Source organism: Pungitius pungitius, chromosome 4 (genome assembly GCF_949316345.1).
Source record: "Pungitius pungitius chromosome 4, fPunPun2.1, whole genome shotgun sequence".
NCBI lineage: Eukaryota > Metazoa > Chordata > Actinopteri > Perciformes > Gasterosteidae > Pungitius > Pungitius pungitius.
In genome coordinates, this window is record NC_084903.1 from 20,664,842 (window position 1) to 20,692,607 (window position 27,766).

A 27,766-nucleotide genomic window follows, 5' to 3' on the forward strand; every position below is an offset into this window, starting at 1 on the left:
GTTGAGCAACGATGGACCGTAGAATGCTCCCAAAACCATGGTCAACAGAGGATTACTACAACCACCCAGTTTAAAAATTAAAAAGTTTATTTATCCAAATAAAACTTGCTGACAAGGTTTACAAAACAAAGACATAAGAACTACGTAGTATGTATATATATATATATATATATATATATATAAACAAAACATAAAACTGTGGCCACATGGAGATATGAAATAATTGTGTTTTTAAAACAAAACAAAGAGCTCATAGGCAAAGGGGCTGAATGTGGAAGTGTGTTAGCGTGACTTCTACAAAAAAACTCTAGGCGTTCCGATCGATGCGGACGTCCACCTCCCGGCCGTTGATCTTGGTTCCGTTCATCATCCTGCACGCCTTCTCAGCGCTTTCCGGGCAGTCAAATCTCACCGTGCCGCAGCCCTTTGACTTCCCGTTCTCCTGCTTGATGTCTGAGAACATCACCTGGCCTGCAGCGGACAAGGAGGAGCAACCAGGGCATTCTCAAATGAGTGTGAGCACAGTAGGGCCTTCTGGTCCAAAGATCAAAGATCATCCATTATGAAATGTCAAGTTCTTTGAGGGCTTGTAAAATGAGCACTAACGATTGAATTCACACCAAACAAAAGACTCACCGCAGTGACTGAACTTCTCCTTCAGCTTTTGCCACGTCAGGTCATAGGACAGCTGCAAATCACACACGGAGCCGCGAGTCAATACCTTTTTTTGACAGGCAAAACTATGTAATTAAAAAATAATGAGTGCAGCAATAAGGCAAACAGTACAAATACATCATTAAGAGTGTGACAGAGGGAAAATATGCCGACAGTTCAAAGCTTCCTGTTAACTCAAGCGCCATCTCGCTTATCTAAAAGCACACAAATCATGAACTAATTCACAGAATCATTACCATTCATATCGATGCATGTCAAGCATGGGCGGTTTTCCCGTTAAAACCTTACTAAATACCGGGGCATCAAAGCATGGAGAAAAGGCATCGATCAATGAAATAGTGGTTGAATGTTTGGGGAGCTCTTTGAAACTGCTCTGCAACTTGTCTCTACCAGCAAAGTCCATCGTCCACACTTACATTTCGCACAAAGATCTGACAGCCTGCTTTGGACCCGGAGCCCCTGTCGGACATGCCTCCACCCATGTGACTCGGTCCTCCGCCTCCGTAGCCGCCAAAGCCACGGTTCATGTCCATTCCGGACATGCCCATGCGGTCGTAGCTGGACCCCATGCGGTCCATCGACATATTTCCTATTCCACCGCCTGCGATGAAACCAAACTAATATGAGTATTTTGACACCAGCATATCGAGCGTGCAACAAGAAAAATAATTTTTTTCAATGCTTTGTAAATATTTACATGTGTGATTGAAAAAGGCTTTGAATATTTTTAGTTTTCCAAGTGTATCAGAGTCAAAAATTCCAGTATATGACGACACTAAAATAAAACACATCGAAAAACTGTAGATATAATATAGAAATACCTATTCCAGTTCCCATGTGCCCCATTGCACCACCGCTCATTCCTCCTCCAAAACCTCCACCTAGTGAAGAGAGAAGTCGGTTTAGATTAGACCCTGACTCAACAATATCCCCTCAGCCAACACAAAAAAAACAACAGTCAGCACACAAAAAGCAATCTCGGGAACTCGAGAGCAAACTACACAGAGGATCAGGCAAAACCGCCGCCGTGGCGGCATTGAAGGCACGAGAGGACTCGGGGCACCACTTACCCATCCCTCCGAAAGAGTCGCCGAATCCTCGATTCATCGCCATGTCACTGTGGCCAAAGTCTCGATCCATCCCACTCATGCCAGACCGGTACATATCTTAATACGGGAGAACAAAAAAAAAAAAAGGTAACCTTAGGCTTAAGTAACCAACGGTGCAGCTCCTTGTTTACAGGATAACATCCCACAGCTGAAGCTCTTACGCTCACTTACCTCCCATCCTGCCAGCTGGCGCCATGTCTCTGCCTCCATAGCCACCCATGTTCCCCATGCTGTCCATGCACCCAAAGCCCCCGCCACCACTCATTCCTGTCGAAAGCAGCACTTAGTTTGAGCGCCAATCTCTCCTTCCCTCGGCACAGGAAGAGACTCAGAAGTAGCAAAAGCCCTACCTCCTCCGAGTCGGTTCATTCCACCGTAACCTTGAGCGTCCATGCCTATGGCGAGAGACGAGGTCAGTCAGGCCATGCAAAAGCACAAAGTGGGTCTATTTTTACCCACTGGCCGCACGCACGCAAAACACTGTACACAGGGGAATTATTTTGGCCCAATGCTTGAGACTGTTTTTTTTTGATGTGTTATATGTTCTGATCTGTGTCTCTGCGATTACGCATTTGTCTAAAGACACAAAAAAGGAAGTGTGTAAGCATTTCTGCACAAACATAACTGACCTCCTGGCCCCATCGAGCCCATACCAGCACCTCCTCCACCTCCTCCTCCTCCTCCTCCTCCTGCACCTCCTCCTCCACCACCGAGACGGTTGGCATTTATAGGCTGCCCCCCTGGTCCCAGCCCCATGCCAATACCACCGAGACCCCCTACACACAAAATACACAAGAAGGTGACAGCTTGAACTGTGGGATTTACTCAAACAAATCAGAGTGGATACATACCTTGAAATAATGTATTCCAAATATTCAATCATCAATAATGCAAACCCTCATTGAGACTTTTGTTGTTTACTGAAAAGGAAATGTGCATAGACATATTTTCCTCATAAATTTCTTGGAAGTAGTTGTTTTGAGTTCAAGCAGATTCCCACTTTATGGTCGGCTTGTTTATTGATATAATGAACCGAGTTTTGATGTCGGCACTGAAAATAAAGACTTGCTGCACCGAAACCGAATGAACAGATTTTGCAAAAAATGTGGCAAATGAATAATTAACATCTGGTCGACCCAACAACATTGTCTGTGTGCCTTTTGATGTTAAATATTCCATCAGCAGGTCATCGTTCATTCTTTATAGTTGGTGCGGCACTGATGCAGTGTAGCAGCATTTAACAATATAATAAAAACACTGTACAATCAGCAAATTTCCATTCAATAAAAATGGGTGGGAGACACTGTTTTATGCAATAACAAACTTGGCCTCTTAAAACTATATCACTGTAAAATATCAATACAATTTGAAAACCTTGTGCAATGTGTTCCCTCAGGTAATCACAACTATACTAACAATTTTAGTGCCAGTTACTATTCACTGAGGTGATTGCCATGGATAAGGGTTTGATGTCAACAGCCGGCCGTAGGAAACAAGTGAACTCACGAGGTAACTGAGGTGTTTTTTCCACTTGACGGAAGTCATCGGGAGGAACCGATTTCTCATCCTGTAAAGCCACAAAACCAATGTTGAAATTTGTTCTCACGTCCTCTTTATCTAAAGTTACGCAAAAACTAAAATCCAACATACCATTTTAACGTGCATCTGTCTGTCGAATAACATCTGCCCATTGAACATGGCTGAGTCCAGAGTCAAGAAGAAGACTTTGTGTGAGATGTCTGTGACCTCTCTCGTTGTTTTTGTTGTTGTTGTGTGCTACCCGAAAGGATACATATTGCCTGCACAGCCTCCAGCGACTGCTCGAAAGTCACTGTTCCCATCCCGCGGCTCTTGCCATCTTTATCCTCCTTTACATCAGCTCGCTTCACCAAGCCAGCCATGCCAAACACCTCCTTCAACTTCTTCCACCCCACCTTGAAATCCAGCTGCAAAACACACAGTGCGACACTTAATAAACGTGAATAATTATCCCCAGCTAGACTTTGGGTAATGTTCACAGTAACTTCTCACATTGGCCACAAACACCGTGGTGCCCAGTCGTCCGGCCTGCAGGGCATGGACGACATCGGGTGGGAGGTTGGGGTTGTTGGCAATGGCCGGCGGGACGCTCATCCCACCGGGCCCCATGTCCTGGCCGCGACCTCCCTGCTGACCTCCTCCAATGCGCTGCAGCACACGCCGAGCGTGCTCGCCATCGGGGTCCTTAGAAAAATGTAAAAGTTGACTTCTGATCTCAGAAAATCAAAGCTATAAGCTTAAATAATTGGTCAGAAAAGTTTTTAAACTAATCCAAAAGAAAATAGTACACTAGAATGTATTATCTTGTGATATTCCAGAGTATTATATTTTTAGATCCACATCGTGTAGATCTGATGATGGACATTTTTCAAACCATGTATGGGTCAAATCTACAGAAAAGCCATGAGCAAAGTGGAAGCGTTGACTGCATAGTTAGACACTGAAAATCTTCTACCCGCTACTAACAAAAAAATGCATTGAAAAAACATCACATGGTTAAATCTAATCAGAGTTCTCCGTTTTGCTGTAATCACGACCATAACTCATGACTCACCTCCTTGATGTTCAGCGGCCTTCCACTCAAGTCATGTTTATTCATAGTATCTATTGCCTTCTTCACAAACTCCTCATCTTTGAACTCCACCACACTATTAAATCAAGAAAACAGAAGCATAAAGTGACTACGTGCCCGTGTTAGATTTAAAAAAAAAAAAAAAAGGTTTTAGGTTCATGAAAATAAGGTAGTGTCTTACCCACAACCCTTCCCAGGGAGAATGACACCAGTCCAGATCACACACACACATCCAAAGTCGAGGGAGGAAACATAATTCAGTTAGCATAAAGACAAAGCATTGGAGCATTATAAATCTAATGTATCAACCTGCTTTTAGTATTTTTATAGTGAATGTCGGCCATATTTTGCCCAGGAGCTTAAGCTGGCAGGTTTTTGGTTGAGTAGGAATCTAGAGCAAAGATTAAAAGGCTCATTACAGCAAATCATTATAAGCAAAGTTGAACATTAACACTTTTGAAATAATAATAAAACAATGGTAGTTTGTATTTAAGTTTTGTTTACAACTAACAGGTACCTTAACAGAACATTTTATATTTTGAACTGGACACAAAGATCATGGGTGCAAATTTTAAGGAACTGCAATAACAAGTGTATTTTGTACATTGTTTAGGATTGACCAGTTTTACCACAGCAAAAAAGAGAAAGGGTGTGGTCTTCTTTACATGTATAGTATGCACTTTGCCATTCAAAAGAAAAACATAATTAAAAAGGGCACGACTGGATCATTCATGGCTATTTTGTTCCTTTGAAGAGAGAGCTGTGCCATATGACAGAATTGTAAAATAAGATTTTGAGACGAGGGTCAATCGATAAGACAAATCACACAACCCACATTCCCCTTTGGAAAATGGCCAAACAAACAAACTTTTACACCAATTAAAAAACAACAACAGACGCAAAAAGTGCACTCATAGGAGTTCATTAGGCTACTTTTCCAAAAATCAACAGGACATCTCCCTTTCAAATGAGTATCAATCTTTAGCCAACTATCAGGCTCTAAACACAACCCACAGTATCTCCAGTTCAGTAACTCAGTAAGACCCAAAGGATCAGAACCTAAAAGAGCACTTGATTAATGAGAGCCTGCTGAGGGCATTTAAAACCTCGTGCAGCAAGTTGGCCACATCACTTACCCTTGACTTTCCTTCTGCATCCTTAAAGAGCTCCACGTATGTAACCTCACCAACTACATGAGACATACAAAAGGAAAAATACCAAAAGAACAAAAGTAATTTGAGTCACCAAGTCGTCAAGTTGCCGTTGGCCTTGGCAACGCCGCTACAGATGGAGATGTCCCATTAATGATCAACAGTCAGCCCAGACCAACATCCCACCAGACAACACCATGCCTTTCTGGGCAGTGACTGAGACACCCAAAGGCCAAGGCCAGAGAGAAACACAGCTACATTAAACCTGGGAAATTCAAAAGACTTCAACATTATCAGTTTGTCAACAGATTCCATTCATGGCAGTTGAGTTTTAAGCTGTCCGTTGGGCTTTGAAAAAGGCCTATTGAGGCCCCCCGTAATTCAGAAAGTAGAACATAACAATATCATTGTCATTGATATAGTCAAGGTTCACCTTGCAACAGATGCAACAAAATCATTCAACAATCAATTCTACTACTGGTTTGTGGTTACATTTTGGAACTAACAAGGCCATAGAAACCAGTGACAATGTAACAGAGTTCATCTTCCATTTCTCGCAGACATATCAGCCCAAACTAAATTGATCTCCATCCAAAAAAAATGTATTAAAACGCCAATCACCTAGTAACACACAATGTTAATTCCCTGCTATGTGCGAGGAGTACATCCAGAGGAAGCTACAAACTAATTGACTACTGCTAAAAGCAGGATGCAACACCTAGTAAAAAAGGGGTAAAGGGGTAGAAATTTGTTTCAGCTGAGGTGATCGAGAGAATGGAAACACCATCCCCGTCCATGGGGACATTACCTTTCTCCCGCATTAGATCTTTAATTGCCTGCCACTTCATATCATAGGGGATATTGCTGATGAACACCCGGTTCCTATGAGCGCCCTTCTTTTCTCCCCCATGTTTGTCTTTGTAGGGATGGAAGCGGTTCGCTCTTCTGCTCCCAGAGGCCTTCTCTTTAGCATCATGCTTTTCTTTGGGAGGCTTAGTTTCTTCAGCATCCCTACAAAATGCATAAAGCTACGAGTAAGATAACAACAGACAACCTCAAAACATTCAGAGATCACACAAACATCCAACAGTAAGAGATCAGTTGAAACTATATGGTTGTATTTTTAATCGGTCATATGATACGTGATTAATTATACCCGCTTTTAATTAAAAAAAAAAAAAAATCAGGTATTAGGTACCAGAATAATTGCAATGCAGAGCTTTGGAATAAGAGTACGTGCTATGGACAACGTTGGGATTGTGTGTATGGGAAGATTATGTAACGTTAGCCGTTAAGTAAAATGTAAATGTAATAACTTGTCTGACAGAAATGATTCTGATGGGGCAAAATAAATATTTGCTTCATGTAACCTATTGTAAACAAACTACAAATACATACAATTAATTATGTATAATCAGTGCCATTGTTGAAGGTGAAAAACCTTCCCGTTTCATAGTCTCGAATTATTTATTATTAGAAATTCAAGATATTTTATCGGCTCCAAGAAGGATAAATGTGAGTGGCGGGTCGTCTGCTATGGTTCTGCTAGCTAGCACTGCAGCATCACAGTGCCATTAGCCATTAGCTTCAGACACAACGAAACACTGAGTAGAGATTTACAAAAACAATAACAACAACGGCTATTAGATCTTTCGTTGAATTGTTATATGTTTAGTTAGTTCATTTAAGATGGGTAATTTACCGCTGACATGAACATCTCAGAACGATGCTCGGCTAACGTCTAAATACAGAGATTAGCATCCAATACCGTTAATTGTTGATTCGTGTTACGTAAACAGCGTATCAGCTCTGCTTTGCGTTTAAAAGGTTAAAACATTACACAGCATACTTGGGCATCATGTAAGCCACGAACCGAAGAAGATAATACGAAGGTACTTCGCGGTAACAACATGATTAGCAACAGAGGTAACGTGAAGTCGCATCTTGGCTAACAATAGCTAGCTAGCTGGCTAGCATCACAGGACTCCATTTTAGCTCAAGTGGCTAACAAATGCTCAGACGGCACGGACAGAACAACCATTGTCACTCACGTTTTCACGCCATTGGGTGTTTCTCCGGACGTCTCCTCTGACTCAGACTTTACGGATGCGGTAGACTCCTCTTGGTTCGGGTCCTCATCAATGATGATAACATCTGACATGTTGAGGTTTGTTCTCCCAACGCAACGCAAGGTGCCCCCGTTGCTACGCAGTTCAAAATGCGATGCGAGACTTGTGCCTCCAACGCGATATTTGGAACTAAGCTGTTGCTAGGCAGCCTGGGTGTGTGTATAGTATAGAATAACGTATGAGTGAAGCAAGATTGCAGCGCTGGCACAAATAAAATGGGCATATATTAAAAGATTGAGCCCATTGTTGTCCCTAGTTTGGTAGACACAGTGTCAGGCTTTTTAGACAATCTGCTCTGCACGTTTGTGCAGATTCCACCGCCAAAACAAATCCTTTCAATTCACAATCTGACATTTCAATATCACGAAGTTGATTTTACAGCTAGAAAGCCGCCCACTGGCTAAACGTTGCTTGAGACACTACAACATTTTGACAAAATAAATGAATAACCATAGTTTTATGCTGCACAAGTATTATTTAGACATTTAAAATGTGTTTACATCTGAGAGATGCATTAAAGTCCTCTTAAAAAACAAGAAAGTACCGGGGGTGAGTCTTTGTCAGATGTTACGGTAATGTTAAGTTAGTGTTTGTTTCACATTTTTGAAATGTTTCCAACTTCCCTTTTAGAGGTCCCTTTTGGGGATACCCATTTACAAAGTGTCCGATTTTAATACTGATATTTGGGGTCGGTTGCTTAGTTCTTCTGCATGCTTTGGCCTAAACAAAAATGAATGGGGTCACTTTAAACATATTACATATGACATATTTTAATCACAACCAGAAATCAGGTAACATTAGGACTTAACCTTCGACATACAACGAATATTGCTCTGTTAATGTAAAACCAGGTCAATGAACTGATAATATATTTCTTTATTGCTGTGCATTGTTTTTATAGTAGGATTTTGAAGCTTCTCTAAAATAGAATGGAACTTTATCTTTTCATTTCTTTGTAAAAACCCAAATAAACCTTTGGACCTGATTTCTCGCAGTCGGTTGTTATTAAAACCTTATCATTGTATTGGCTTCATTAAGAACACACAAGACTTAAATATTCTTTCACTTTAAGAAGCCTAGGTCCTCTTTAGGGCAAAAAAAATCAATTGACTTCATAGTTTTTTTATTATTGTTATTGATGTTGCAATAATACAAAGTATCATTAAGACGAGACAAGATTGCTTATTGGTGGTCATATTTGTATATCTTCATTGGCAACAATAACAGTATTTCATCTACATGTATGATATGCACAATCATCCAGGCAATCTGTCTTTAATTGCAATATTGCAGAATATTGTATTTGTTCCAAGAAGTGCTTCCGTGTGCAGACGGGTCTGTACTTTTAGAGCAGTTTGCGTTTTATAGTTCTCAATATCAGTTGTGCTCTTGGCCCGATGTCCGTCTGAGATAAAACATGAACACTCATTATTATCATTTTGTCCTATGAACGCTGGGTATTATTTGTAGATTACAACTAAGGTGTAGATTACTTTAACAGTTCCTCTCCCTGAGCCAAAAGAGTCCAAAGCACATCAGCACACCTTGGCCCTTAATGTGAAAAAAACACTTTATCAAACTTGATAAAGGCAATTCAGAAGGACGTGTTCTAAACGTTTATTTATTTTCACACAAGGGGAATCCTCTCTAATAATGACTTCCAATTCACACTTGTCTGTAACGTGAGCTCATTACTGGGAACCCACACCAATGCGCTGGGACTTTGCACAATAGTTCAACCATTTTTACCCTATCTTTAAAATGAATGAGGGCAATAGGTTATATTGTCTGTACAGTGACTATACAGACGCTACAGTTGGTACAGTCTGTACCGTCTGCACATTCTGTACAATTTAGCAAGAACTGTCCTTGAAATAAAGGGGAAATAAAATTGAGTAGCTGACTCCTTTGACAAATCACAGTGGGGTCACACCGCCACTATTTCTACCCGAGCACAGCCAAGTATTAAACACACAGCATGAACAGAACATTTCTGCTGACCAAAGAAAAGTAAAACTTTGGAGGGAACGTAACGCCAAGGAATGTTATTTTATGTCCTCTCAGGGATCTGTTTCTGCTGGTTACAGCCAAATAAAGAACAAGAAAATGGACCTCTCTGAACCACCTGTAAGCCACGAATAGAACTGCGATAGAAACTCCAGGGAGCTTACTTCCGTGAGCCTTTAAGCAGAAGGGGACTGATTCAATTTGACCACGGCAAACTGCGGCATTTAAAAAAAAAAACACATCACGAAACAGGGCTTGGAGGATAATGCTGTCATGTACCAAAATTACCTCTGCACCAGTTTTATTTTTGATTTTTTTTAGAAAAGCCCAATGAAGCCAAGGAGGGGAGCGTGAGGAGAAAACCAAAAGAAGAGGCGGTTTGCTTTTTTTTGTTTTTTTTTCTTCTTCTGCTGCATCCCGCCCCGGTCCTGCTGAGGAGGGGGAATGTTGTGAATGACTGAGGCAGCAGCAGAGCAGCGGAGTGAGACTAACAAGTGGTTGCCATGCAGCAGGAGCAGGCGTCCGTGCTTCTGGAGGCAGAGACGGAGAAACGGAATGATAATGAACAGGAGGCGGCAAGTGAGGGAGCACGAGTTGAGGAGCCGCATCTCTGAGGAGAGGCACATATCATAGCTCGGTCCAGCACCTCCCTCCCCACCCCCCCCACCCCCCCTCTCTCTCTCTCTCTCCTGGTCTCTTCAGCTTTTTGTTTTGTCTTGCACATGCAGCGTGTCAGCATTGGATGGACTAATGGATATGAGGGGCTTCAAGGAAGAGGAGTTGTTTGAAAGGAACAGCGGCAACAGGTCTGTGAGGATGGAACAAGAATGAAGGTGAGACGCTTCCTTTTTCTCCCACAGATATCCCCCACTAGAGAATCTGTCCATGCAGTCTCTGTCTTTCCCCCCCTACCTCGCTCCCTCCCTCTCTCTCTCCTCTTTCACTCTCTCACCACGCATACTTGTGCAGCGTCCTGCTCATCATCCTTCATCCATCTCCCTCATCCGTCTTTCCCAATTTTATCTGTACGTAACCTCCCTCTCTCATCCAATCCCCCCCTCTCACTCGAGCCACCTGCTGCTTGGGTTCATGTGAAAGATTAAGGAGGAAAAAAATGACAGTTGCAGACTTCCACTTGTGTGACTACACCAATTTGCATGCAACAGGTAAAGATCCCTCTCTTGTAAACCAAACATACGTAACGTTACATCTTCCCGAGATGTCACGTTTCCATTCACACCTTTACTGCTTTGCCCGTGTTAAACAGCTGGCTATGCACTGCGACAGATGTAGTACTAACCCGACTTAAAGGGATGTAGCCTTGGCATTTGGCTCATATCACTGAACCCATTTCCCTGCAGTCCCCCCGCCCCCCCCCCACACACACACACACACACTCTTCTGTTCATGTTTGCTAGTTGTAATTTTCTGAAAGATTCCCATAGGAGCGGAGTGAGGCGGAGAGATCAAAGTCTCGGGCTTCTGTTTGATACCACATTCAAAAGAAGCTATTTATAGCTACCTTTAACCCTTTACATTTCATGGTCAGCTCGTTTTATCGTGGAACTTCTGTATTTTCTCCTCCCAATATCTGTTATCACCCCACGCGGACACAGTGTATGCATTATACGTGGTCATTTAAAAAGGTTGACTAAATGGATGCTCACTGCAGGGGGAGACAAGTCGGCACCCATCTGAAGCCATCATGTGATCTATGCACAGGTGACATGCAGGCTTCGGAACGCCTGACCCCATCAGAGGAGAGATGAAGCGCCTGGATGTCGGTTCACCATGTGCAGCGTCCACTTTAACCACACCCTTGCTGCCATGAGCGGAAACGACATGATGGCGCACTCTCTGACTCTGGAGCAGAAGACAGCGTTTGCTTTCGTGGGGATGCTACTGGTGTTCCTGGGGCTGCTGATTGTGAGGTGTTTCAGGATCCTGCTGGACCCCTACAGCAGCATGCCTTCCTCCAACTGGGCTGATGGCATCGAGGGGCTGGAGAAAGGGACGTTTGAGTACGCCCTAACCTAACACTAATACACATACGCGCAGACACATGCAAGCTACAGCTCTGCACAACTAATGTAACCATTGCACATGACACAACATTACTCCATGACGGACCGCACCCGGAGGCTGAAGCCTGTGTGTTGTTCAGCGTGCAAGCACTTTTAGTTCACATCCAGTATGGAGTCTCCCGGCTGTGTGAGAGTAGATGTTTTTGTGTGTATCTGAGTGAGTGAGATGCACAGCTGTTTCATATTCTTTTCCCCTCTGCGAGGGGTGTGTGTGTGTGTGTTTCAGCTCATCGACTTACACAAAAATGACAAAATCTCCCTTTAACTGATACCCACAATTGGAATATCTGTGGATGAGTACCAGTGGTGGGACTAGGGTGCAAAGTGAGATTATTCAGATGCATTTTAAAGACTCAGGGACAAGATACCTTAGATGGCTGCACCTCTCCACAGCAAGGCTGTTGTGCAGAGGAACGTATATGGTTGGATACAGGGTATTATGTCAAGTGCTTGGTGGACTAATCAAATCCATTATCTTGTTGATCCAAACTGATGCTGCTGCTGCTGCTGCTGTGTGTGTGTGTGGTCCTTTCCATGGCATCATGCAATGAAATGCAACTTGACCACCTGTGATTAACATTATGATGTTACTGTTTCTAAATAATGCAAACAAAAGTACAAACTGTTTACTAGTGATAGTGTGTCTGGAATGAATACGATGATGTGGATTTATGGATTGTCAATTTTTCCGGCTGTCAAGCATTCTGCCGAAATAGTTCGGCCGATGCAACCAAGCCAAAGAACCTTCAAGGGACACGAGGGTTGAAAACCAGGAAGGACTCACTCGCTCTGCGCTGCTATTTTTTCTAACGACAGGGACAAACTCTTTCTATACCTGTAAGAGGAAAAGGTCACAAGGAAACGTGGGTCGGATATCTGTCAGCGCTGGACGTGAACATCTTTTTCCTCCAAATTCTCTGCCATCCTCACCCTTTCTCATTTACTTACCTCTTTCCAGACAGGGGAGGACAAGGCGTTCGTAAAAAAGAGATCCTGTATTAAGATGAAAGTCTTGAGTGTTCTTTTGCTAAACGGTCTACGGTCTCTCCTTAGTGCTGTGAATCTGCCTTACTGTGACCTTCAATGGGTTAATGTGCCTTCATCTAGAAACATTAGAGCACCTGTGTGTGTGCGTGTGCATGTGGGTGTGCGTGCGTGCACGCGTGAGTGTGTGGCATATCATGAGGCCGGGACGTCTCCCGACCTGTTGCTTGCCCCGCTGGTGGAACAGATTTCTCATTGATATAGTTTTGATTAAATGATGTGAAATAAATAGAATTTCTTCATTATGAAATATCAAATCTTTGTGTTTTTTTGGGGTCTTCTCTTGCAATCTGCCGAACACGTCCAGGGAAATGTGTGTGTGTTTGTAGTTTTATAAATTAGCATGATCCTCTATGGGGCGGTCTTGGCTTCAGGAAAGGGCAAAGGCGTAGAATGAATCTTTATGAAAAGGCCTTGATATCTTCTCTCATTCTAAAGCCATGCGGCAGCAGACCGAGAGGAAGCCAAGTGTGTGTGTGCGCGCTTGAGCAACGCGAAGAGACAATCCGAATTTTAACAATCCTGGATTGAGTACATTGTCACAAAGGAGCTTATCGTCTCCGTATGTATGTGCGCTCCCGGTCCCGCGGTGATAAGGCAGGTCGTGTTCACACTCTGGACAAGGCCAGCCCACGCACCTCCCTCGACACACTTTAGTCGTTATGAATGCGATCGTTATCGCACCATTGTCTCAGTCACCTGTGTGACACCCTTATCTGAAATCTATTTTTAGTGGAAAAAAACACAGTCCCTTTGCACCCTAGAGGTCTAGAAGCCCACTTCCCTAAGGAAAATAACGTACCCAACTATGGGTTGTAAATCTATTACATTTTAACAAATGTGCCACTCTGCATGATTCTTCATTCCTCAGTTATGTTGTTTGAGGCTTAGTTGAAATACCGATCACTTCCCTTCTTTGATTGTAACCAAGACAGACAAATCACTCATCTTTGCAAATAAAGGGAAACGTTTTACATTCTTCTGCACCCAACAACAAAAAAAGATATGTCCGAAACAATTAAAAAGACATATTTATACTTTAGAGACAGATTAGTAACTAGGACACTGATGTAACACGGACTACTTGTGACATAGTGTGGGACTAATGACTAAGATGAATATTGCACCTTAGGTTGTGCAGATTATCAATCAGCAGTTTTATAACTTGCGGTCTTCGGACCTCATAAGCTATGTCCTTGATTTGTTGTGATAAGACCAGTAGATTCTATTACTAGTCATCCAAACTCTGTAAGACACAGTAATTGTGAACTCCAGTTCCATCATTTCCAAAAAGAGCTTAAGGCAATACGGTCAGGGAAGTTGCCAATTTAAAAAACAAAAACAAAGAATAAGGTTTAAAGTTCTACTGCTGCTGCAGACACTACAGTGACCATCGTGACATGAACTCAGACTACATCTCTAATTAATGTAAATCTTAGCCCTCGTGACAGACTTCACCATATTGAAAACCCCTATAGAAGGAAAAGAAAATGATTACCTACCATGACATTTATTAAAGTTTCATGTCAGTTATTAATGATTATGAAGCCAATATGTTTAATAATTTACTTTTGAATGAATCTAAATTACATTTTACTATGGGGTGACTGAGGGCGAGTGGACAGTCCCTGCTAACCGTGTGTCGATGTGTCATCGGGGGAAGACAATTAACGCCACCATTGCTCCCGTAGCTGGGATTACTGTTTGAATGGTGTGAATGTTATTTACTGGTTGGCAGGTGCCACTTTGCATGGTAGCTCCTGTGTGAATGGGTGGAACTAGGTGAATGATGAGAGCTAATGTCAAAGCACTTTACAAGTGGAATCCATTTACTAAAAGGCTTTTTCTATTGGCCGGTTTCTTCAAGCAAGCATTCAACTTTCAGAGCATTTGTGGAGCAGTAAACAAATATTTCCAAAATAAAGATATAGTGTAATAATTTGTATCCGAGCAAAGAACAAAGTTGCTCTTGCTCTGTTAGCGCTGCTAGCTCTGTTAGCTCTGTTAGCACTGCTAGCTATGTTAGCGCCGTTACCTGCCAGGCGACTAAGGCACTTTCTTGTTAAAAAGCAACCAGCATGTACCGAGTCTCGCCTCGGTTTATGCACCGTTAAGTAATATCTGTTAACAATTCTCAAACAATATCGTTTTTTTCAACACAAGGAAATGGCAGTCAGTTTTTTTGTTTGTTTGTTTGTTTTGCACTTAATAAATTGAGTTGGTAAAATTCCAGAGTACAAAATACGGTCTGATCTTAATTATAATAGGATACATAGCAGAGTAGATGATATTTGATGGAGATATTTCATTCGTTATCTGAGTGACAGATATAATTAACTGACTGACTGGAGTATATATAGTTGAGACCCTTTTTTTTTCATAGCAGCCCTTTAGTATCAGTAGAACATTCCTGCCTGCCGGTATCTACACTTGTCACCTTGTCATATTGCAGAGAGCAAAGTACAATTTGTTAAATCCATCAAAGGGATTTTGTTTTGCCTCTTTTGAGCACTTTGGACTTCAACTAAATTGCAGATTCCTTTGCTTTGTACAAACCGGAGCAAATGCACCTGCTTCCACCGATTCACCGTTGAGACTCCACAGAGGAGCACTCCAAACTTCTAATTTACTTAAACACAGCAGACAAAAGTCCAGCAGGACTAATAAATAACATGCTGTGGTAGAAAGTAAGTACATATACTACTGTACCACTGCACATACACAGTGCAAAAGGATAATTATTACCAGTAAAAATCACAAATCCGATGAAATCTGAAGAAAGTGAGAAGAGAGCTGTGCATTACATTCAGAGTGAAAAAATGTCCTTCGCCAGCACGACTCGGCCACTACCATTGTTGTGGAAAACCAGAACAGTGTTGAGCCACCCTGTTCCAAATGTGATAAACATTGCGAAATTGATTCTCTCCTTTCAATCTGCACATAAAAACACTTGCTGGAGTATTTTTGTCAGCCTCCAGTGCACCCAAGGTCAGATCTCCGGTCATTAGCCCGCCTTTCACTGCGTCCATAAATCACTGTGGTTTGTCCGTAATAAGGAAGCTTAGCTGTTAAAAAGTACTTTATAGTCCTTAGAAGTCCTGTGGCTATAAAGAAGTGACTCTGGCGTGTTCCTGTAATTCATGGTCTCATATTAACTAGCTTTACTGATTACTTGGATTATGAATTATATATTTGTTCTATTATACCTCACTAGCTCATTTTTTCTGCCACAGTGATACACATCATAAAGTGTGCTTAACCTTGAAATCTTTCCTACTCAGTTGTCATCCTCCAGTGGGAACTTCCATGTGTCCTGGTGATTCATTCAAAAGGCCCGAATGTCTGAGGAAATAGACCCATAGACCCATAAACAGACACCACAAGACAACGTGTGCTGTTGCCCTGCACTTCAGACAATAATATTAGTAATCAATTCTCCACAAGTAAAGGCAATGAGAGCCTTTATCTCTCGTTTGGCGTTTATGACTTGGTTAATCGTTAAGCAATGCCTTTGTGTCCCCTAGGACGGAGCAAGGACATATCTGACACCCCTCGTTCTGTTTTTCTGAGGGTTGATCCAGAGAGTTGGCCAATAGCTGGCAGCCAGTGTATGACCCTGGGATGCAGGGTATAAAGGTGGGCCATCTTAGGCGAACTGATCTTACGCACAAGAAGCTCAGAGCAGCAGACGGGATCTCCGGGAGTCTAATCATAGCCCAGTTCATACGTCAATAAACAAGGACGACTGCACTTGTTGATACAGCACTGCGCTCTCTTTCAACCGGATGACCTGAAAGACCCACACTGCGCTTTGATTTTTGATTTCTGAAGTCTGCATTTCCCCGATGGAGAGGATCAGGTCTGTCGGAGGGGAACGCGATAACCCCGGTTTCGATCCCACTCTGGATGAACCCCCCGTGTACGAGGAGCCCGGCGCCGACCACCGGGCGGTCCGGCCCTCGGTGGTCAGCGCCTTTGGTCACGACACTTTGGACCGCGTGCCCAACATTGACTTCTATCGCAATGCAGGCAGTGTAAGTGGTCACCGGGCCATGCGACCATCCCTGCAGGAGCTGCACGACGTGTTTCAGAAGGTGAGTGCATGCAGGTCTCAGAAGTTCTTACTGTCTCGTCCTTCTATTTTGCTCCTCAATTTAAATCCCTGACTCTTTAAACTGCAGCCTTTGTTCTGCTCCCGACCTACATGGTCCATTCACTCACATTTAGAACAGAGTAAAATCAGATATTTTACAGTTGTTGATCATTCAAATGTCATCTCTTCCAGGGTCCACAGTCAGTCATTGAATATTTGCTCAAGGACACTGAAAGTTCGACTGTCACACTTGAAGTTTTTAGTGCTTCTTATTAGGCTGTATACTGCCTTGTGCTGCTTATGGAGTTATTGGATATCTGGATTTTACCGGCCAAAACTAGAATATTTTAGCAGCTTTCCTTTGCAAAACACATCATGAATTATGAGTAATGAAGAATAAAGAAGATTTTGTCTAAATGCGTACCCAATCATCAGCATCTTTAAAAAATGCTTTATGCATCTAAAAAGGGTTTAAATGCCAAACAATAATATGTATCCAATCCATTAATTGATGCAGAAATGTTTCTAATTAAACTCTAATTATATTAACAACCCTGACATAAAGTTACACATTTCAAGGAGTCAGTGCCAGTGGACTAATTACGAACAATTTGCTGTAACCACAAACAAAAATTTGAAAAGTCACCCTTAATTGGATGCTAAAAGATTTAGTCAGAAAGTAATTCAACATTTAAAATGATCTTTCGTCTGTAATCATGCATTCGAGGTTAAAATGAGGTCTGTCTTACAGCAGTGTAATGCTCTGCAAATGCTTTATCAGTCTTCAGCCAACTCAAACCACAGTGGTCTCCATAAAAGTCCTCTGCCGCGCATCACTGGGAAACCAAAACACTTGCTTGAAAAGACATTAAAAAAAACACTTTGCAGCAAATTTAGCCGATTCCTAATAATGATGCACTTACTCACAATTGAAAAAATTAATCAAGACATAAAATGCCAACAGCACAACCATAACTATATTCCAGTTTTATCATTCAGAGAAAATTGCATGTTTCCTTTACTTTATACTTGCTTCCAAAATTTTCCCAGCAGAATGGAGGGATCTCCGTGCCGGACACCGTCAACGACGATGGGGAGGGGAGTGACGGGACCCCCTCTGACGATCTGGAGTCCGCCGTCCCTGCAGACACCAAGGGGGGAACAATAAAGTTTGGCTGGATACGGGGCGTCCTGGTGAGTTGAAATGTCTTCAGTATTAAGCATGTCATTAATATGAGTGCTCCTCTCACTTGAAATAATAATGAATCACAGGAATCTAAAACGTATCGCTCTTCTGTTTCACAGGTGAGATGCATGCTGAACATCTGGGGTGTCATGTTGTTCATCCGTCTGTCCTGGATCTTTGGTCACGCAGGCTGGGGTGAGTGAGTCACGGACACACATTTGCTAAATGGAGCTCGCAGCATCTTGCATTCCCGGCAATATTGTATTAAGGAGCCCAGTGACTGTTTGTTTCCCTCAGAAATATGCTCTTTACACAAGACGGGCATCTTTTCAGAATGCACCATTGTTGTATTGAACGAATCAAAGCTGCTTGGGAGGAATGGAAAGAGCTTTTATTATTTTAGATTTCAAAAAAGGCCTTAATACAAAATCTGAAACCCTGTGACAACAATTGTTAAGCAGCAGCTCCTATTCAGGCTTTCATGACTAGACACAAAAAACGCCTGAGCAAGTTGCCGTTAAGAGAGTAGTAATTTGAGCTGTTTTGTTTGTGCGTTTCAGGTCTGGGAATTGTGGTGATTGTTCTCAGCTGTGTGGTCACCACCATCACTGGCCTCTCCATGTCTGCCATTTGTACCAATGGTGTGGTCAGAGGAGGTAAGGCGACGCATCCACAAATGTCGCAAAACCTTCATGCAGGCATTCCATTCATGCCACAGCCACAGCGGCTGTCTGTTTAAATATTAATCAGAGATGTATAAAGCCAGAGATAACACACACACACTCATCCGGATTGTGTAGATAAAGACAAAGGCTCAAAATGGCACCTGAATGTCACCTTGTCGCTTTTGCAGCTTTCTCAATTTGTCCCGATATATAAATCAATGGATCAGCGACGTGTCGATTAATCATCCACCACTGTTGCGCTTCACAAGCCACATAAAGGGAATTGCAAAATCAGCCTTTTATCACCCAAAGAACAAATCATGGATTCGAGGCCTTAAGTCTGAACATAATGGCCTTATGTGAAGCGCCGTGAATTGCCTTGTTGTTGTTGAAGCGTGCGGCACAAATAAGCTTTTTTGCCTCGCCCTCATCCTGTCGTTTTCAGGAGGAGCCTACTACATGATATCTCGCAGTCTGGGGCCAGAGTTCGGCGGCTCGATCGGTCTCATTTTCGCCTTGGCCAACGCGGTGGCCGTAGCCCTGTACGTGGTGGGGTTCGCGGAGACCGTGGTGGAGCTGCTCGTGGTGCGTGCGCACGCTCGGGGAAATGGACCGGGGGGGGGGGGGGGGGGGGGGGACTGAAAAAGGGGCCTCTGTGTTCGACCATAAACTCATCCGTGGCTTTTTTTCCGTCCCTCAGGATCACGATCTCGTCATGGTCAGCGTGGTGAATGACATCCGAATCGTTGGCTGTATTACTGTGGTGCTGCTGTTGGCCATATCAGTTGCTGGAATGGAATGGGAGGCCAAGGTCAGAGATGAATATAGGGTTGTTTTTGTTTTTTTTTACAATCTCTGGGCTTGTTGTGGTTAAACATCTAAGCATCATTTGAATTCCTTCAATTGTTTGTGTCCACACAGGCACAGATTGTTCTACTCGTTATCTTGCTGGTCGCCATAGTGAACGTATTTGTGGGAACTTTTATTCCTGTGACTGACCACAAGAAATCTCAGGGCATCTTCAATTATCAATGTAAGACACCCTCTCCACAACAAAGTCTTCAAGACAAAAATAAAGCACCCCCCCCCCCACACACACACACACACTCATCCTGATTGTGTAGATAAAGACAAAGGCTCAAAATAGCACCTGAACGTCACCTCGTCTCGCTTTTTCAGCTTTCTCAATTTTTCCTGACATATAAATCAATGAAAATTTGATGAAGTGTGAAGACATCGTTCTACCTCTCAAATGTCTCTCCCTTCTCTCGCAGCAAACGTATTTTTAGAAAACTTTACCCCAGATTTTCGAGACGGTGAGACCTTCTTCTCAGTTTTTGCCATCTTTTTCCCCGCTGCAACCGGGATCCTGGCCGGAGCGAACATATCCGGCGACTTGCGGGTACGTTTTACTCTGGATGACCGGATGTGTATTTATCACCGTTACGGCTGGAAAAAACCCACATTGGTGTTTTACAGGATCCCCAGGCTGCCATACCCAAAGGTACCTTGCTGGCCATCCTGATTACTGGTATCACCTACCTGGCGGTGGGCCTCTGTGTTTGTAAGTACTGTAAATCCACAACGACGACGAGAGACCAATCGTCTCTCACTAACACGCATGGGGTTTTGCTCACTGATCGCATTGGTTCTCCTCCCTGTTCTTCAGCTGCCACGGTCGTCCGTGAAGCCACGGGAAACCTAACGGACATCGTCACTGCTGGCATGGTGTGCAATGGTTCGTCCGTGGCCGCCTGCGATCTCGGCTATGATTTCTCTTCCTGCGCGGTGGAGAAGTGCAAGTACGGCCTGATCAACAACAACCAGGTACTCCGACCTTTTTCCGAACTCTCCTCTGCACGAAGGAAGGAGCCCTTTTTTCGGGTTTTGTCTCTGACACTCTTTTGAACCACCCGGGTTCAGGTGATGACCATGGTGTCTGGGTTTGGCCCCCTCATCATTGCTGGAACGTTCTCAGCCACGCTTTCCTCGGCCCTGGCTTCCCTCGTCAGCGCTCCCAAAGTCTTCCAGGTCAGTTACTCAACACATTTTCTTTTATTTCTTTCTATAACTTCAGCTGTGTCTCTCCTCAGGCCCTGTGTAAAGACAACATCTACAAGATCCTGCATTTCTTTGCCAAAGGATACGGCAAGAACAACGAGCCAATCCGGGGCTACGTCCTCACATTCATCATTTCTGTGGCCTTCATTCTCGTTGGTCAGTTCAACTGTCTGTCATCGCCCGTCTTTACCATGAATTGCATTTTAGGCTTCCGAATTAACACTTTTTTTTTCTTTTCTTTTCTTTTTTCTTTTCTTTTCGTGTACGCAGGTGACCTCAACGTCATCGCTCCGATCATCTCAAACTTCTTCCTGGCATCTTATGCCCTCATCAATTTCTCCTGCTTCCATGCATCCTACGCCAAGTCTCCAGGTGGGTCCGTGAAATATGTCGACACAGGGCAATTAGCTTAAAAAGCACCGGGCTTAACACATTTCCTCGGAGGTTCCGAGTTGAAGTGGTGAATTCAAACTAAGGTTCATGGAATTGATATCCGTCCTGTCACTTCTTCAAAAGCCTGCGGTTGAACTGAAATTCGGTCATGATTGTGTCATTGCTTCAGGTTGGAGACCGGCATATAAATTCTACAACATGTGGCTCTCGCTGGCGGGCGCATTGCTCTGCTGCGTTGTCATGTTTGTCATCAACTGGTGGGCGGCTCTACTCACGTATGGAATTGAAATCCTACTTTACATCTATGTCAAAGTCAAGAAGCCAGGTGAGCTGCGCGTAGGTGCTTTGAAGGTTCGGAAAGACATTCTTGATGTTGGATCTAACCTTGGCCGGGACTCGTGTCCTCCCTCCAGATGTGAACTGGGGTTCGTCTACGCAGGCGGTGACGTTTGTAAGTTCGGTCAGCAACGCGCTGTCTCTGTCTGGGGTAGAAGATCACGTCAAGAACTTCAGGTAAAAAGCACACCGCATCAACGCGGGAGACAAATATATTTCTATGCACATTCCAAAAAAATAAAACCTTTTTATTCTTAAGAAAATGCACCCTCATCTTGTGAGACATTTTAAATCCAGTTTATTTCATCAGCATGTATTCTTTTGTGTCTTTCATATCAAATAGTGCTCAAAGAGAATAACGTGAAGGAATAAAATAAAAATAAAACGTTTCCTCATCTGTAACACGTTTGAAAAGACATTAAAAAAGACATTAAAATCAGAGAACAGACAGCTTATGCTACTCCCTTGTTTCTTTCTCAGGCCTCAGATCTTAGCGATGACGGGCTCAGCGCGGTCCAGACCAGCTCTGTTGGACCTGGCTCACTCCCTTACCAAGAACTATGGACTCTGTATAGCCTGTGAAGTATTTGAGGTAAGGTTCTACTGTTATCCAATCATTTGTATTTTATTTAATGTAAAGCAATGTATATTGTATTACTATGGTTGACTTTTATCAAATATTGCTCTTATTTTAGCCAAACTTTTGTTCAAATCAGGATTTTTCAAGGAAATTGAACTTTTGCAGAGTGCAGACTTCACATATTCATGGAAACATCAAGCAGGGATGAATAGAAACGCCAACTGTCTTGATGCCTGAGACTGTAGTTCAGACTCAGCAGTGTCTCCTGAATATGGATGTATCTCTCTCCCACGCACAAAGACACTTCCACTCGCATTCAACGGCGCGCTGTGATCTCTCCAGGGGCCGAGATCAGAGACCCTCGAAGAAATGAACGCCAACATGGAGAAGAACCAGCTGTGGCTCCGGAAGACTCAACGCAAGGCTTTCTACGCTGCTGTGGCCTGTAACTGCTTCAGGGAGGGAGCTGAGAGCCTGCTGCAGGTGGGTGGGATTTATATATATATATATATATATATAATAAAACGTTTTTAACTGAAGAGGGGAAATAAACCTCCCGAAACCACGCAAAGCCACTCAATAAACGTGCAACCCGTGCCTTTGAACGGAAGAACGCCGCCGGTTTAAACCTGCGTGAACCGGTTTTATGGAGAAATTGTGTCCTTACAACGGGCGAGTACCTGTTACTGTGTTATGATTCCTGGAGGAGGCAGATGAGGAGGGAGTTAATGAGGAGCGTGAAAAACAAGTCACATGACTCTGGCTATCGCTCTGGGGGGAGATACGGTGTCCGGGTGGCTTACTTCAAACAGCACGGCAGATTAAAAAAAAAGCTATAATTGATTAACGCTGCAACGGTTGGGTCGGTTCAGGCGGCGTTATATCTGTCGGGCGATTCGGTCGTAATTTCAGGCAGTAAAAACCGCCCTGCAGCCGCCTGGTGTTACTTCATGTTGTGAGTCTTTCCTCATCCCCCAGTTAATGAAGACTCCACGTTTTACAGCCTCGGGGTGACCGCTGTTACGTTGCTTATCTGATTACGGGGTTATGCCTTCACGCTTATCGGTGTTGTGCTTTTACAGGCTTCTGGTCTCGGGCGCATGAAGCCCAACACGCTGATGGTAGGTTTCCAGAGGAACTGGAGGACCGCGGGCGTAGAGGCAGTGCAGAGCTACGTGGGAGTTCTGCAGTAAGTCACAAGGAGCACACGTGACGATGAATGAACGCAATGACTGCACGTAGACGGAAGGAGGCCTCAGTGTTGGAGCGGGTGTCCTCACGCTCTTTTTGGGTTTTTTGACAGTGATGCGTTGGACTTTGAGTACGGGACGGTGATATTGAGAACCAAGCAGGGACTCGATGTGTCGCACATCGTGGAAGCTGAAGGTCAGTTTGAAAAAAATACTTTTACAAATATCTGCACTATATGTTTTAAACCCAAATGTAGGTTCGGATGAAAAACAACGGCAGGAAATACAGTAAGTCGCCGCAAAATAGCAGCATTAAATAAATAAAAAGGATAAAAGGATATTAAAAAAGAGAGTGAAATAGAGTGGGAGTCCACCTAAACTGACTTTGAAAGAACTTTGACTGCTTTAATCAACCAAATAAAGAACTGGCGATACTGACAATGGCCCTGATATGCTCGGGCACTTTGTTCTGTAGATTGCTGTTTATTAAGGTTGGGTAATTACCAGATAAGATGGTTTAATAACTGCTAGTCTACAGCTGAGCCTGTGTGGAGATACCGACGATGATCCTCAGTAATGCAACGCTTACTCCCAGACACACGTATCCCAAGCAGGAATCATCTTTTATCCTTTCAGAGGAGACGCTGAAAGCAGCGAGAATGCAACAGGCGATGGACAACAACATGATGCCCAACGGTGGGAAAGCAAAAGGACTGTTCAGCAAGTCCAAGAAATCCTCCAAGCAAGTGCTCACGACCAGAGGTATTACGTTATTTCTCTCTCATTGGGACCGAGGTGACATTTCAGCAAGGCCTCAGTCCGACAGATGAGTGTCATCTATGGACATGTGTGTGTGGGGGGAGTGACCCCGGACACTCGGTCGATCCGTCTCCACGTCCCTCACTCGCACGCACACACACACACACACACACAGAAACACACACCAATGAGCTTTATCCTGGAACGACTTCAGTGGTCGACAGCGTGCAATATGGATCCGGCTCATTGGAACATCGAACGAAGAGAGTCTGCTTATTAGTTTATCGCCAATCAGTTTGCCATCTCACCCGACTCTCTACACTTCCAACGATGAATAGGATTAAGTCCTACACCACCCCCCCCCCCTCCCCACCCCCCGCTCTCATCCACTCCTTAATTGCCGTGTATCTTTTCCTCCCTCAGTGTCCGTGTGCGGCCCTCCGCCCCAGGAGGTCGCCGAGATGAACGAGATGCTGATGGAGGCTAGTTCTCAGTTCCAGAAGAAACAGCCTAAAGGCACCATCGATGTGTGGTGGCTGTTTGACGACGGAGGTAGGACGAGATGATGATGATCTCATGATTCTCACTTTAATGAGAGGGCAACGACGGGCTCCTTGGTCTTGATACTGTTGCGGACAACGTGCTGATACCTAAAGGATTGTAAGCTACAAGCTGTAAATGTCAGATGGGGATTTGGACCAAAGTGGTATCGGTTGTTATCCGGCTCCCTGGTTTATCTGTCCACTGCTAATTAAGTGATTGAGTAGAATTAACTGACTGATGTGCAAAAGTATAACGTCCGTGGCAAATGTGAATTGCCAAGACACATATTGAACAACAAGCACCGATTGGAATGTCTCTCAGGTCTCACCCTGCTGCTCCCGTACATCCTCACCACCAGAAAGAAGTGGAAGGACAGCAAACTGAGGATCTTCATCGCAGGGCAGCCTGGACGCTGTGAACAGGACAAGCAGGAGTGAGTAAAAAAAAAAAAAAACAATACAATATGAATTAGTTCTTGAAGCTACTGAGTTGTTCAGCTCTTTATTCTGGCTTCATCGCGCAACCCCCACGTCACATTCCTGACTGGTTCGTTGATTAGGAAAAAGTATTGTTGTTGGCGCCCAAGGGCTCATGAACGAGATGAGGTATTAAATAAATGATTACTGTTCAAACAGGTCAGCGTATGAAGTGCATTATTATGCGCATGCTCGCCTGCTGGGAGGCTCTGACAGGTTGGGCAGAGCTGCAGGGTGTGGAGGACATTTTCTGTTCCGCCATTTCCAGAAAACTGCCTACTCTGGGGTACCAATTAAATTACAATATGAAGAAAGGGCTATTATGGAAGGATGCCAAAAAGTAAATGCATCATACCCCAGATATAATGGCTGGAAGTTAGATTTAGGAAATTAATTGGGAAAAAAGTTTCATAAGCCAACAACATCCCTTTACAGGAAATGTTTTTTTCCTGCATTAACTTAAATACCATCATTTATATGAATGTTCTTCCATGTGCGATCGTCTGTCTCGCAGGATGAAGTCTCTGGTGCAAAAATTCCGAATTAACTGCACGGACATCAACGTCATCGATAACATCAACGCCCCGCCGAGAGCTGACAGGTAATTGACGGTCGTGTTAGCAACAGCGGACCAGATGTGGCTGCGGATACGGTCACCTTCAATCATCTCAGAGTATCTGCATGTCATGAGAATACAACAATGGATACCTTCAAGATCCAGCTCAGGCTCTTATCTGCCCCCCTGCAGCTACAAGAAGTTAGAGGACATGATCGAGCCTTTCTGCCTGCATGAGGCGTCTAAAGACACCGCTCAGGCTGGGGCCATGCGGAAAGAGCAGCCGTGGAAAATCACAGACGAAGAGCTGAGCACCTTTGAGGAGAAGGTAAAACCACGGACATGTGTTATTTGGGTTTGGAGTTTCATTGCGATTAACAGCTACATGAGTTTGTAAATGCATTATTGGAGAGTAAATGCCGCTGTTTTTACAGACCAGCCTCCAGGTACGACTGAACGAGGTGCTTCAGGAGCACTCTAAATCAGCCAATCTGATCATCGCGTAAGTATAGCCAACTGTTGCCTGAGTATCGTGGGAGCTTCGTACAACATACCGGTGTGTCTAACATGCTCTCCGTGTGCCGTCACCCCCCCCCCCCCCCCTGCAGGAGCATGCCCATTGCTCGTAAGGAGTCGGTCTCGGATTTCCTCTACATGGCCTGGCTGGATATTCTGACAAAGGACCTTCCGCCCACCTTGCTCATTCGAGGAAACCACAAGAGCGTCCTCACGTTCTACTCCTGAGCACCACGCATGTGTGAGCCAACCGTTAAATGAGATTTAATGGAAGTACCACAAAATGTGGGCCGAGTTCATGAAGCGCACCAGACCCTTGGACGATGTCGTTTAGGCCTCGTGGCCAACGACCCGGTATATAACACACAAAAGCAGTTTCAGTCAACCCCAACGAAGGCATTCACGCTAACAAGTGCTAAGACGAAAAAGAACAAGAAAATATTTCAAAAGAAAGCACAGAAAGGTTTGTCAGCGGGTGTTGGATGAAAAAATAATTTTCAGACACAGCTAAGCCTTATGAATGTTCACCAATTCTTTTCAATGGTTTCACTTGGTGACTTTGTTGCCTGCTGCATTGATTGTAAAATAAATGTACATAGTAGATCTTTCTTAAATGATTGAGTCCATTGTTTTAAACCATGATAGTAATGGTTCCATTCATTTTGAAGCATTCCTTGATATTCACTGGGTTTATAATATTCATCTGTTTCACCATTTGTGCAGGCTACTGTTTCATGTTAATATCACAACAAAATTTTGTTTAAAGAAATATTTCTTGTAAATTGTACAATGTTCTTCTTCCTTGTAATTATATAATTTTGATTACATCTTATAAAGAAATCAAAAAATGTTGAGCTGCTTACATTCTGGTCTCTGTCCTTTATTGGGTGAATTGTTGAGATAATGTGAGATATTGTTTTTCTACAGAAATATGTCAGTAGAATGGGAACTCGCTTGTGTCACAAGCTATTGTACATTACTTGAGCACTTTCATTAGATAAAACTATAATTGTAAATATTTGTAAAAGTGTATTTAAAATCACCACTGGATGTTCAAACTATGGCAAGGATGTATTCCAATGGGGGGCAGAAATGGATTCGATATTTTGAGTTTCAGTGGAATCTGAGTTTGAGGAGAAAGTTTTTAAAAGTCAATATAATGATTAGATTGTATAATTCTGAGTATTAATCAAAAGAGAAATAGCGTAGCAATGTGCCAAATGTTTCTTGTGTCAGTTTTGCCTACTGATTCTGTTCTAGTATCTTTCGGCCAGAGGTGGAAGGATGACAGAGTAAGTACAAAAAGTGGAACTACATCAACAACGAGACCTCTTATGTCCAAACCGATGGACACTGAAATCTGTGTGCATAAATCTAATTATACTTTTTCAACTTGAGATTTTTCCATATTATGCATACAACTCGTATAACTACAAAATCACAGAAATGTTAAGTCACCGCACTTATCAAATAATACATTGGTAATAACAAATATTTTACAAATATAAAAGCACTGCCAATAGATCATGGATATCAAATGCATGAATGCATAGCAGCTTCTAATAGAAACTTTCCTTTCATCATTTCCGCTTTGTTTTTCCA

At 43.3% G+C, this 27,766-nt stretch overlaps 3 protein-coding genes across 4 annotated transcripts; 2 read left to right on the top strand and 1 right to left on the bottom strand.

The window, feature by feature from the left end:
- Window positions 1-69: 69 nt before the first annotated feature.
- myef2 (myelin expression factor 2) lies at window positions 70-7,785 on the bottom strand. The gene is made up of 17 exons (XM_037489962.2): window positions 7,598-7,785; window positions 6,355-6,557; window positions 5,532-5,584; window positions 4,577-4,584; window positions 4,378-4,471; window positions 3,816-4,007; window positions 3,577-3,730; window positions 3,435-3,484; window positions 3,291-3,351; window positions 2,414-2,560; window positions 2,135-2,179; window positions 1,956-2,051; window positions 1,746-1,841; window positions 1,497-1,556; window positions 1,092-1,276; window positions 637-688; window positions 70-471 (listed from the first exon to the last, which is right to left on the bottom strand). Exons 1-17 carry the CDS (start codon window positions 7,705-7,707, stop codon window positions 308-310), a joined length of 1,770 nt encoding a protein of 589 aa, XP_037345859.1. The 5' UTR covers window positions 7,708-7,785; the 3' UTR covers window positions 70-307.
- Window positions 7,786-10,373: 2,588 nt separating this feature from the next.
- ctxn2 (cortexin 2) lies at window positions 10,374-12,991 on the top strand. The gene is made up of 2 exons (XM_037487210.2): window positions 10,374-10,515; window positions 11,405-12,991. Exon 2 carries the CDS (start codon window positions 11,474-11,476, stop codon window positions 11,717-11,719), a length of 246 nt encoding a protein of 81 aa, XP_037343107.1. The 5' UTR covers window positions 10,374-10,515; window positions 11,405-11,473; the 3' UTR covers window positions 11,720-12,991.
- A 3,458-nt stretch (window positions 12,992-16,449) lies between these two features.
- Window positions 16,450-26,903, top strand: slc12a1 (solute carrier family 12 member 1). Of its 2 annotated transcripts, none has more exons than XM_037487162.2 (26): window positions 16,450-16,904; window positions 17,954-18,097; window positions 18,209-18,284; window positions 18,650-18,745; window positions 19,200-19,339; window positions 19,455-19,565; window positions 19,676-19,787; window positions 20,029-20,156; window positions 20,234-20,318; window positions 20,424-20,581; window positions 20,678-20,785; window positions 20,848-20,971; window positions 21,086-21,187; window positions 21,378-21,533; window positions 21,622-21,721; window positions 22,025-22,136; window positions 22,467-22,607; window positions 23,207-23,313; window positions 23,428-23,510; window positions 23,951-24,076; window positions 24,497-24,625; window positions 24,938-25,049; window positions 25,607-25,693; window positions 25,841-25,976; window positions 26,083-26,150; window positions 26,257-26,903. In XM_037487162.2, the coding sequence occupies exons 1-26, from the start codon at window positions 16,656-16,658 to the stop codon at window positions 26,390-26,392; spliced, it is 3,126 nt and encodes a 1,041-aa protein (XP_037343059.2). In that variant the 5' UTR covers window positions 16,450-16,655; the 3' UTR covers window positions 26,393-26,903. The 2 variants fall into 2 exon arrangements, with proteins under 2 accessions (XP_037343059.2, XP_037343067.2); XM_037487170.2 differs by having other exon boundaries at window positions 17,957-18,097.
- Window positions 26,904-27,766: the final 863 nt, after the last annotated feature.